This window comes from Pleurodeles waltl, chromosome 9 (genome assembly GCF_031143425.1).
Source record: "Pleurodeles waltl isolate 20211129_DDA chromosome 9, aPleWal1.hap1.20221129, whole genome shotgun sequence".
Taxonomy (NCBI): Eukaryota; Metazoa; Chordata; class Amphibia; order Caudata; family Salamandridae; genus Pleurodeles; species Pleurodeles waltl.
In genome coordinates this window covers 384,518,498-384,530,678 of record NC_090448.1, presented here as the reverse complement: position 1 = coordinate 384,530,678, position 12,181 = coordinate 384,518,498, and the positions used below count along the sequence as shown (strand labels likewise).

The 12,181-nt window shown below is 46.5% G+C and overlaps 1 protein-coding gene across 2 annotated transcripts in view; it reads right to left on the bottom strand.

Moving 5' to 3' along the window:
• Positions 1-2,146, bottom strand: part of LOC138259343 (zinc finger protein 701-like) — an 82,670-nt gene extending 80,524 nt beyond the window's left edge. For both annotated transcript variants that reach the window (XM_069206995.1, XM_069206996.1), the window contains exon 1: positions 1,990-2,146. In XM_069206995.1, the coding sequence (XP_069063096.1) occupies positions 1,990-2,049 (60 nt within the window). In that variant the 5' untranslated portion in view covers positions 2,050-2,146. The remainder of the gene's footprint in view (positions 1-1,989) is intronic.
• Positions 2,147-12,181: the final 10,035 nt, after the last annotated feature.

Here is a 12,181-nt window from a genome sequence, read left to right as displayed (position 1 = left end):
TTTAGAAGGACATTTGCTCTTGGTCTTCTTAGTTCCTGATGAGGACTCTCCAAAGCCTTCCCTATCTACAGGAGGTCCCACTTGGTGTATGGGGGTTACTGCCGTTTGGGGGGGGATTATTTGCCTGCTTTTTTTTTAGGGTGGACTCTCTGGAGTTGTAGGAGTAATTAGATCGATTAAATCAATTTCTGTTATTACACAGGGGTTTCTTTTCTTAGTCTTACTCGGCAGCAGTGTTGCCGACGGGTTTCGTCCCCCACCCCCAGCCTTTCCTGCTTTCTCAAGAGACGACTCTAAGGTAGCTTCTACCCTCCCTATCTCTGTCTCAATGGCACCCATTACAGATGTTAGGTAGCTTGTTATTAGCCTGGGTGGGGGGGCCTCCTGGGTGGGTTCCCTTCCCCCGTTATCTCCCTTACGTTTTCCCATTTTGACAGGCTAATCCCTTTGTCCAAGATAGGGTGCTGTAAAATTACTTTAGCGGATAAATCAAACTCAGATCCCCTGACTGGGGAAAAAAATAGAACCAAATTATAGTCAGACCCTACTTGGTTCAAATGTCCAGTCACAGCCTTTAACCACACCAAGTCCCCTGCAGTTATAGAGTTATAGGCCTGACTTACGCCTTGCGCGTAAACCGCCTATGTCAGTCCTTGCGTGAGGGGGGGAGCGTCCTTCAGATTAGAAATCAGTACTCCTTCACAGCAACACCAAAAGCGCACTTCCCGAAGACCCTCTTTTATTTTAGAGAATGATCACCGGCACAGTACCTTTAGGTAGCCCTGTACATTGGCTATCTGATCCAGACTTCTTTTGGGTGGATGTCAGGGGGGTGGCCCTGCCCTGCCTCTTCCTGGCAATGACGGGCAAGGACGGGCCCGCCCTTCGCCCGGGCGCCTCCTGCGACGGCGGGAGCGCGATAATGATTTAAAGGGCTCCTGACCCCCCTCTCCTCGCACACAGCGCTTCCCGCGACGGCGAGAGCGCAATAATGATTTAAAGGGCTCCTGCCCCTCCTCTCCTCGCACACAGCGCTTCCCGCGACGGCGGGAGCGCGATAATGATTTAAAGGGCTCCTGCCCCTCCTCTCCTCGCACACAGCGCTTCCCCCATGGTGAAGATGTTACATACGCCAATTGGCAATTCTAAGAAAAAAGTCTAAATGTACCTACACATTTTTGAAAAAGGGGATATTTGTGTGGCGGGGACGGGTGATAATGCGATGTTTGGTAAACCCCAGGTGTCTGTGTAAACTGAAAAATAGGATGTTTCTTCACCAGTGGGCCATTTGAGACGGCTGGCGGCAGGTACACAGCGAAAAGAGTACACGCAGCTATTAACACGAGCAGGGTGCTTCCATCAGTTATTTGATGAACACTATCTGGCAAGAGGAAGTCACGGCGATACGGCGGTCAACTGAATTTGTTCTAATTGGGTATGACCACGAGAAGGAAGATTAGTCCACAACTACACCCCTAAAGGAGGAATGTAGTTTATTATATAGTTTTTTTATTTTTCATTTTATTAACCGCTTTTGATTTTCTAATTGGGCCACACGTTTAAATAAATCGGTGGTCATTTGACTTGCTTGGTATATAACTGGGAGGCTTCACTTATTTTAAGACTTGTTTGATTTTATTTAGCGTTCTTGCGGCTAAAACACAAATGTAATTAATAGATCCCCTAAACATAATGAGTCCAAACTATGTCATCGACGTCTTTCAAATGTTTTGCTCCCGGATAGTGCATGTGCTTGGGTATATCCTCTTAATACCCCTAGATAATAATGCACTCCGAGTACTCTCATAACTACCACTGAAAACCTATTGCACACGTTCACCTCAAGATACGGTCTCTCGGCGCTGTAGAAAAAGAAAGTTGGACAAATAAGAGTGGGCAAAATTTGCATTTTGCAACAAAAACACATCTGTATTCAAACTCTATCACAGAGACAGAAATGACCAGAACTACTGCGAAGTCGCCACGCACCTTATCTGTATCCTCTCGGAACATTTCTCGGCTGCTTGTATTTTCCAGGTTACAGGTCATTGTCCGAAGTGTACGAAGACAAAAGACGCCAATAACTCAACTCCCACTTTGTGTGCACAAGCTACAGGAAGAAGAAAAGAAACAGGGGAAGTAGACCGGTGGGTTCATAGCGCAAGCGTGGAGCTGGAGACACTGGTCCGAGGGACGTGCTCATTGACAGCAGTGTGCGCACTACCACAGGAGGAAACTCGGGAAGTGGCCGGTACGAGTTCCGTGTCCGAGCAAGCAGGAGATCAAGGGACGTAATTGTCACTGACATTATACAGCACTTACTACGAAGCGCCCGAGTAGCCAATCTGGGATCATGCTAAAACGGATGGATTTAAATCAAGTTAGAGATCTCGCATGACGGTGTAAGCGTCTGTTGGGGCGAAAAAACTCAGGGCGACCTTTGGTTTTTGCACCTGAACTACTGTGTCAGCTTAAGGATTTTTGGGGTGCCGGGAAATACATATTTTTCGGGCTATAGTTCGGAACAATTTTAAATATTACTACACATTTTCTGCTTGTTCAAGCCCCGGTGATGCCTGCTAAACAAGCTTTTAGAGAGTGGCTCACACAAAAAGTGGAAATATGTTTTTCCAGTGGCCCCAAAAATCCCTAATTTCAATATTTCAAATGGAAATATAGAAGTTGAGATATCCATTTTCAGAGTACCGGTTTGCTCACGAGAAGTGCCGGTATGCTCCCAATAAATGTATTGTAGATTTGCAGAGAAATTCAGGTACTCTTCCTTCCAAATTAAAGAAGTACGGGTACTCAGTACTGGGAAGTACCTGCCCATTTAAAGCACTTCTTACGTTGACACTGGGCAAAGAGATACAAAGGTAGCGGCAGCCAGAGAGAAAGTCAAATAGAGGTCAGATAGAAAGTTCACCTTATCAGGGCCCCCTTGACAATTGGGCGACCTGGGCAGCAGACAACATATCATAATGGCTTAAAACTCCTGTGCTGACATGTTAGGCGTGGGTGAGTCCTTGCAAGCTAGATCGAGATTGAAGCAGGATGTCTGGCTCTGGCTCAAGACAAGGTCCTCCTGGACCCTCAATCCCAAAGAGAGCCGAGCCTGGCAGACACAGTGGCCCTTCATTTTGTGGGGTCTTCAATCATTCCTTCTCTGATTGACAAAGTGCACTGGGTTGTTGTTTTACACCAGAAGCACAATGTACACTATTTTTCCTTTTGTCTGAATGTATCTAAGGTCTTTTGCTGCCCACAGATGTGAGAAGCATTTCAGACAAAAGGGGAAAATAGTGTGCATCTTCATTTCCTTCCTTCCTTTAAATACCAAGTTTAAGTTAAAGATGGCTTCAACATTTAGTGTCTCTTCAAGACCTGTGAGGTCATACTTTAGACATTGCAATCACACTGTTCTTTTTTACTACAGTGGTTTCAGGCTCAATTGGCCATTAACAGCACATTTTCACACTCTTGCAGGGTCACACACAAGGTCACATACAAATTCACGTTACACTGTTTACGCCCCTCCTGCAGCAGCTCTCCACGCATGTCGGCCTCATTAGGCTCATGACATTCTTTTTTTTAAAATAGATACTACTTTTCTGAGCACTGTCAAACACTAGGAGGGGCTAATAATGGCTCTCCCATGTGGAAAGCAGGAAATGGGCCTTGTAGCTGGACCTGCTCCTGCTGACACTGAGGTTTTGGGGGGTAGCCAACTCGGAGGAGGTCTCCCCCACCCCTGGGATTATTGGGGAAATGGAGCAGGCCTAGCCTGCTTGGACTGCATTTGGGCTATATTGAGCTTCTTACCGCCCTCCTGTTATATAACCAGCCATTTTGTGTCACTTGCCATAATTTTGAGCGAGCTGCAGGTAGGGCACGTCTGAAGGTTTTTTCCCCCTCCCACGTACCCCTTGGTCTTTAGGGTGGGGTTCAAGTTCTTTATAGGATTTGGTACGCCTTCTTGTTTTCAGGTGCTCCAAAGGGGGAGAATGTTGTAAATAGTTGTCCATAGCGGGGTCAGGTTAACTTTGCAGGGTTTGCAGTTTTAGGCTTGAAAGCGGCAGCCCAGGTGGGAAAGGAGAATGTACACTGGACTACACCTGGTCGAGCAAGGTTGTTTAAGTGTTCGGCAGGAAGTTATGACCGTTACAGTTACAGAGGACTATCAGGTGGGAAGAGAGGTCTCAACAACAATCACTAAAATACAAAATGAAGAGGACAGGAGGGCAATATTAAAAGGGGCGAGGGGAACAATCGCTAAAATACAAAATGAAGAGGACAGAAGAGCAATATTAAAAGTGGCGAGGGAAAGGGCATAGGGTAGGAGTGGCAGGTGCACTACAGTTTTATGATTTGTTTAGTCAGGTTGTTAGTTTTGTGAGGCAAAGGCCAGGGAATGTTGATTGTTAGGTGCACATGTTTTCAATAAAGCAGCCTTTTCTTCAAACAGCCTGGTGTCAGTTTCAGTTATGCCCCCTTTGCCCCAATCTGTCAAAAGTTGCAAGTTAAAAATAATCATTAGAAAAAATGCCTGCTTCTCAAAAGGGCTTCATATGCTGGAGGTTCTATAGACCTAGTTAAAGTCCTTTCCTTCCTCGACGATTGGTATTTCTCCTTCACAGTAAGACTGACAAAAGGTACAGTTTTAAAAATACAGTTAATACAGATTATTATTTAAGACGTCTGCAGAGGTTTACAGTTGATTTCAGTTTCTACTCTTGCATGAATGTCACGTGCTGTCGAGTTTGAGTTTTCAGAGGCAGGGCGATTAAGCCAATTGCTGTTATATTTTAGTGGCGGTTTAGGTACACCCTTATTTGGCAGTTCTCCTAAATCTACCTAAGTGCAGTCATGTCTCCCCATGAGGCATAACTGATGAATTCCATATTTTTCAGCTCCTGAATGCAACATGACTGCTGAAACCCCTCTGCAGCTGATCTCATAGGGAAACACAAACCTCTGAAATCTGTGTACATGTGTAGTTGTAGTGCACACGCAACTGGGAACTTTGCATAATGTACTTTATACTTGCCTAAAATATTCATTATTTGTACCAAATCCAGAAAGAGCAAAAATGTTAAACATAAAGGGAAATTCTTGTTAATGTACAACCGCCTGGCTATTCTTGAAACTCAAAATCGAAAACAAGAATGGCGTCTTTCTCTTAAACCAGGTGCATTCCTACCGATGAGATATTAGGATATGATTAATAAATAGCTCAGGGTGTTAAAAGGTCACTGCGACCAGTGGTCTGTTACTAGCAGGTCACAAGTTCCAATCTCACCAGTCGAAATACACTTTCACTGCTGGGCGATACGTGGGCTATCATTCAACTGGGTAAAAGCAATTATAGGGCAGAACTATAATACTAATTAATGTGTTTACTATTAAATATCAAAATGAGTATGTGCTAACAGTCACTGGTAGAGACTAGAGTTTTTATTGAAATAGTGACCTGAGCTCGGTTTCCATATACCAGCAAGTGAACAACTGACACACATATAATCCAAGAGCTCATGCCAGAACATAGAACATTGTTTACAACACTCCTTAACTTGGTTACACGTGACCAAGCTTAGAGGCACAACGCTGCAGCTGAAATGTGTGACAAATTAAGTATGTCCTGAAGTCTCGGAGACAGTTACTAGTTTGTCCTGGGTACCGGCTGGGTTTGCACTTTCTCCTATGCTCTGTCCTTGGCTAGGTGCTTGTGGGAGGTGTGTTGTCTGTTGCTGTCTCCATCTTGTTTAAGCTATGTGTGTGCCCCCAATCTCACTGCTGGGCTTGTTAATTGTGTGATACTGTTGCTAATATTCAGATTGCCACTGCCTGACTCCAGTCTGGGTTTGGAGCTGAGGTGTCCTTTCTCCACTTATGGCACTAGAGCTGTCTTCACTGGAGCGGAGGTCAGAGCCACTGTAGCTTTTTGCTTGAATGAAGGCCGCATTTGGGGTTTCTTCTGTGCTACTGGATGTAGGGAATTGGGAGTCGTGTTTCTTGTCTACTTTTACTGTTTATTTTTCAGTGTCTTGCCTCTTTGATAGGCTTGAGGTGCGGTGTGTGGTGCTAGTGTTAATTTTCCGAATGTTCTCACCCAACTCCCTGCTGTGGGTTCGGATTGGGTTGTGTTCCTTGATTGGGGTTCAAATGGACTCGGGCTTCCCACCTTGTTCCATGCTGGTATTCAGCCCCCACTTTTTTTGTCCAAGGGATCGGGGCTCATCATGGGGCTGTCTATTGTTCCCAGAGGCTTTGCCCTGCCTTCTCCATTTACCTTGCTGCGTGTCATGATACTTTTGGGAAGAATGATTTTTGCTTCCTGTCTCCACCCATGGCCTGCTTTGCCCTGCTCCTGCATTTTTTATTTGGTGTGAAGATTTTGATGGTCTTTTTCATATTCTTCTTTTGTACCTTGTGTTGAAAGTAAGGGCTGGAATGGTCTTCCACCATTCCTCTTGGCAATGGTTTGGTGTTTATAGGGCCAAGACTTTTACTTCCTGTCTCACCTTGCAGCTCTTTCTACCCTCCCTTTTGTGATGTTTGATGGTGGGCTATTTCTTGTTCAATTGTCTGTTTCATTGTATCCTTCAGCGGAATGCAAGGGAGGCTGTTTTAGGTCAAAGCCTACCAGACAGCACAGCTGTCTGGTTTGCTAACAGCATCTTGGGGACAGTCGGAAAGGTTCCCTGGGAATGCATTTCACCCATTGCTTACCATTGGCTTTGTGGTTTGTAACTCACATCTGCCCTGTTTGCTGGATTTATTTGTTTTGAGCTGTCCAAGTTGAGTTTGTCCCTATCCCTGCCCAAACCCTTTTTACTGTATTCTTCCACAAGTACAGAATTTCCGTAGACAGGCCTTTAAAACTTGCTATCTTGTCACATTTGCTGTGCATTCAAAGAGTTCAAATGTCAGGCTCTGTCTTCCAGGGATTTTGGTGTTTACTTTTCTTTCTAAGACTTCAAAGTGAGAAGGATTTATGTAATAATAATGCTAGATACTCGGGGTGTGCTGTAGGATCTTATTTTTTTCTAGCACAAAACATAACTTAAATGTCTGTAAATAAACTGTGCAGACATTTCAGACTATGGAAAGCACGAACAAAGTATATTTTGTGGTAATTCTGAATGTGGTGAAATTAAATATTTTAATGCAATAAAAACAAATCAATACTCTAGGTGATGATATTTCCACAGATTATTGTTTGTGCACTGTATACTTTTATCAGTAATACTGTATGTCTGTGCAAATGTAATGATCATTTCGATTAAAGATGTGTTGTCTGTAATGGCAGTGCTCTACTACACCATGCATACTCTACCTTACTCAAGTCCACTCTGCCCTGCACCACACCACGACTCTGCACCACTCTACTATACTCTGTACTACTCCACACTATGCCACTCCACTCCACGCTGCATCTCTGCACTCTGCTCTGCACCACTCCGCTCTGCGCCACTTTACTCAATGCCTCTCTACTCTACCCCACTCTACGCTACACCAGTGCACTCTACCCCACACTACTCTACTGTGCACCACTGCACTCTACACCACTTCACTTCACCTTGAAACAATCTACTCTACGCCACTCTAATCCATTCTGCACCACTACGATCTATGCCACTGCACTCTGCAACACTGCACTGTATGCCAATGTACTGTGCACCACTGCACTGTACGTCAACATACTGTACTCTGTAACACTGTACTCTACTGCACTCTATGCCTGTAGGAGGCTGGCCTGGCTTGTAGTGGGTACCAAAGGTACTTACACCTTGTGCCAGGTCCAGTTATCCCTTATTAGTAGAATAGAGGTGTTTCTAACAGCTTAGGCTGATAGAAGGTAGCTATGGCAAAGCAGCTTAGGCTGAAGTAAGAGACATGCAAAGCTCCTACTATACCACTTATATCATATGAAAACACAATACAGAGTTACTAAAAATAAAGGTACTTTATTTTTATGACAATATGCCACAAGTATCTCAGTGAGTACCCTCAGTAAGAAGGGAAGTAAAATACACAAGTTATATATACAGAAACCAAAAATAGGTAAGTCAGAGTCAGAAAAGTAATGCAAACAGTGTAGAATTACAATAGGTTGCAATAGGCAAGCATAGGTCTAGGGGCAACACAAACCATATACTCCAAAAGTGGAATGTGAATCACGAATGGACCCTAGACCTATGGGAGCTTGTAGAGGGTCGCTGGGACTGTAAGACAACAGTTAGGGTGTCCAAGATACCCCACCCCAAGACCCTGAAAAGTAGGAGTAAAGTACACCTACTACCCCAAAAGAGCACAATAGTCGCAATAGGGGGATTCTGCAAGAACCACAAACACCAGCAGTGCACTGAAAACGGATTCCTGGACCTGAGGACCTGCAAAGCAAGGAGACCAAGTCCAATAGTCGCGACAGTGTCAAGGGGGGGCAGGAGCCCAGAAAACCCCTGATGAAGGTGCAAGGAAGCTGCCTCCGGATGGAAGAAGCTTGGAGTTCTGCAAGAAAGAAGAGGACTAGGAACTTCTCCTTTGGATGGAAGATGTCCCACGTCGTGATGAAGCTTGCAGAGGTGTTCCCACGCAGAAATACCGCACACAGGCCTTGCTAGCTGCAAAGATCGCAGTAGAGTTTTATGGGTGCTGCTGAGGACCAGGAAGGACCAGGATGTCACCACTTGGAGGAGGAGACAGAGGGAGCACTCAGCAACTCAGAGAGCCCTCACAAAAGCAGGCAGCACCCGCAGAAGTACCTGAACAGGCACTTTGAAGATTTGTGAACTGGAGTCCACGCATAGTTACAAAAGAGGGTCCCACGACGTCGGAGGCCAACTCAGCAGGGTGAGCACTGCAGGGCGGAGTGCTGGGGATCCAGGCTAGGCTGTGCACGAAGGAAATCCTGGAAGAGTGCACAGAAGCCGGAGCAGCTGCAAATCACGCAGTACACAGGCTTGCAGTCTAGCGTAGGGAGGCAAGGACTTACCTCCACCAAACTTGGACTGAAGGGTCACTGGACTGTGGGAGTCACTTGGATAGAGTTCCTGTGTTCCAGGGACCACCCTCGTCAGGATGAAAGGGGACCCAGAGGACCGGTGATGCAGTCTTTTGGTGCCTGCGTTAGCAGGGGGAAGATTCCGTCGACCCACTGGAGATTTCTTCGGAGCTTCTGGTGCAGGGTGAAGGCAGGCTACCACCCAGAGCATGCACCACCTGGAAACAGTCGTGAAAGCCGTCAGGATGAGGCGCTACAATGTTGCTAGTAGTTGTCTTGCTACTTTGTTGCGGTTTTGCAGGCGTCCTGGAGCAGTCAGCGGTCGATCCTTGGTAGAAGTCGAAGAGGGAGATGCAGAGGAACTCTGGTGAGCTCTTGCATTCGTTATCCGAAGAATTCCCCAAAGCAGAGACCCTAAATAGCCAGAAAAGGAGGTTTGGCTACCAAGAAAGGAGGATTGGCTACCAAGAAAGGTAAGAGCCTATCAGAGGGAGTCTCTGACGTCACCTGCTGGCACTGGCCACTCAGAGCAGTCCAGTGTGCCCTCCAAGATGGCAGAGGTCTGGGACACACTGGAGGAACTCTGGGCACCTCCCCTGGGAGGTACTGGTCAGGGGAGTGGTCACTCCCCTTTCCTTTGTCCAGTTTCGCACCAGAGCAGGGCTGGGCGATCCCTGAACTGGTGTAGACTGGCTTATGCAGAGATGGGCACCATCTGTGCCCATCAAAGCATTTCCAGAGGCTCGGGGAGGCTACTCCTCCCCAGCCCTTCACACCTATTTCCAAAGGGAGAGGGTGTAACACCCTCTCTCAGAGGAAATCCTTTGTTCTGTCTTCCTGGGCCAGGGCTGCCTGGCCCCCAGGAGGGCAGGCACCTGTCTGAGGGGTTGGCAGCAGCTGCAGTGGAAACCCCGGAAAGGCAGTTTGGCAGTACCCGGGTTCTGTGCTAGAGACCCGGGGGATCATGGCATTGTCCCCCTAATACCAGAATGGTATTGGGGGGAAAATTCCATGATCTTAGACATGTTACATGGCCATGTTCGGAGTTACCATTGTGACGCTATACATAGGTAGTGACCTATGTATAGTGCACATGTGTAATGGTGTCCCCGCACTCACAAAGTCCAGTGAATTTGCCCTGAACGATGTGGGAGCACCTTGGCTAGTGCCAGGGTGCCCACACACTAAGTAACTTGGCACCCAACCTTCACCAGGTGAAGGTTAGACATATAGGTGACTTATAAGTTACTTATGTGCAGTGTAAAATGGCTGTGAAATAACGTGGACATTATTTCACGCAGGCTGCAGTGGCAGGCCTGTGTAAGAATTGTCTGAGCTCCCTATGGGTGGCAAAATAAATGCTTCAGCCCATAGGGATCTCCTGGAACCCCAATACCCTGGGTACCTAAGTACCATATACAAGGGAATTATATGGGTGTACCAGTGTGCCAATGAGAATTGGTAAATGTAGTCACTAGCCTGCAGTGACAAATTTAGAAAGCAGAGAGAGCATAAACACTGAGGTTCTGGTTAGCAGAGCCTCAGTGATACAGTTAGGCACCACACAGGGAACACATATAGGCCACAAACTTATGAGCCCTGGGGTCCTGGCTAGCAGGATCCCAGTGACACATAACAAACACACTGACAACATAGGATTTTCACTATGAGCACTGGGCCCTGGCTAGCAGGATCCCAGTGAGACAGTGAAAACATCCTGACATATACTCACAAACAGGCCACAAATGGGGGTAACAAGGCTAGAAAGAGGCTACCTTCCTACACAACCCCCCCCTCCCCCCCAAATGAAGGACAATAAGGCTACCCTTGGCCAGTTGAGTCTTTATTGTCTAAGTGGTGATAAGTAGAGAGTAGCTCTGCAATAGGTTGGTTACTCCCTTTATCATCCACTATATGGTTACTTCCTTGTGGGGATGTAAACCACCTTGTTTGAAGTTTTTTAGCTAGCCAACAATGTGAAGTCATATTTTCAGAGTTCCTATTAGTAAGTTTAAGTTTAGAGCAGTGGGAATTGTCCACTGGGCCTATATCAAATGATGAGAATGCCAGACAGGGATGCTGTCTCAGAAAAGCCATAGCTGGGCAAAATCTTTGTCCATTTGGCTGTAAGAGAGAACAGGGTTGCTGTTTCTTTTGAGTTGGAGCAGGGCAGGGATGCTGTCCTATGAGCTCCACACTAGGGCAGGGCTGCTGTCCTAAGTGTTGTGAGGCAGTGCAGGGTTTCTGCACTAAAGGTTCTCTGGGAGGGTTGGAGGGATGCTCCATGTTTACTAAAAGGGTGCACTTTTTCTCACCAATATTAGTTATCCCACAGAGAGGTACTTCTACCGCAGGGAGTACAGCTGTGTTAGCTGATGTTTCCCTTGGTACAGGTGCCACCCCAGGAGAGGTTTCTCCTACCACAGGAATTGTACCCTGAATGGCAGGGTGGGTAGGGGATACTGTGATGCCCTTTTTACCTGTTGTTGGAGAAGGATCCTGAGTTTTCAGGCCTTTTTCTCTCCTTTGCTTTTTCATTTCAGCTGAAATGAGAGGACGCAGTTCCTCAGGGATACCCAGCATAGCTGCATGGGTATTAAACTCTACCTCAGCCCAACCTGAGGCCTCTAGGTCATTACCTAAGAGACAGTCTACAGGTAAGCTAGGTGATACTACCACCTGCTTAGGGCCAGTAACACCACCCCAACTAAGCTGAACTATAGCTAAGGGAAGAAACTTAGTGGAGTTATGGACATCAACAATCTTGTACTGTTGTCCAATGACGTGTTGTTCAGGAGACACTATGTTTTCAGTCACCAAAGTGATACTGGCACCTGTGTCCCTGTAGGCCTGGGCCTCAACACCATTTATTGAAACTGGCTGCCTGTACTTATCCATTGTAAGGGGACAAGCAGCCAGTGTGGCAAGGCCAGTGCCACCAGGTGTGACAGAAACTGTCTTGGGACTGACTACCCCAGTTTCTATGATGGACCCATAAGTGAACCTAACTACACCCTTATTTTGACTGTTGCCAGCAGTCCCACCACTATTACCACTACTGCCAGGGGCACTAGAGTTTGATGTATTAGTGGTGGTAGACTCAGGGGGTTTACCTGGACAGGACATATCCCCTGGCCTATGGCCTTTATTTTTACACAGAAAGCACCAAGGCTTTTT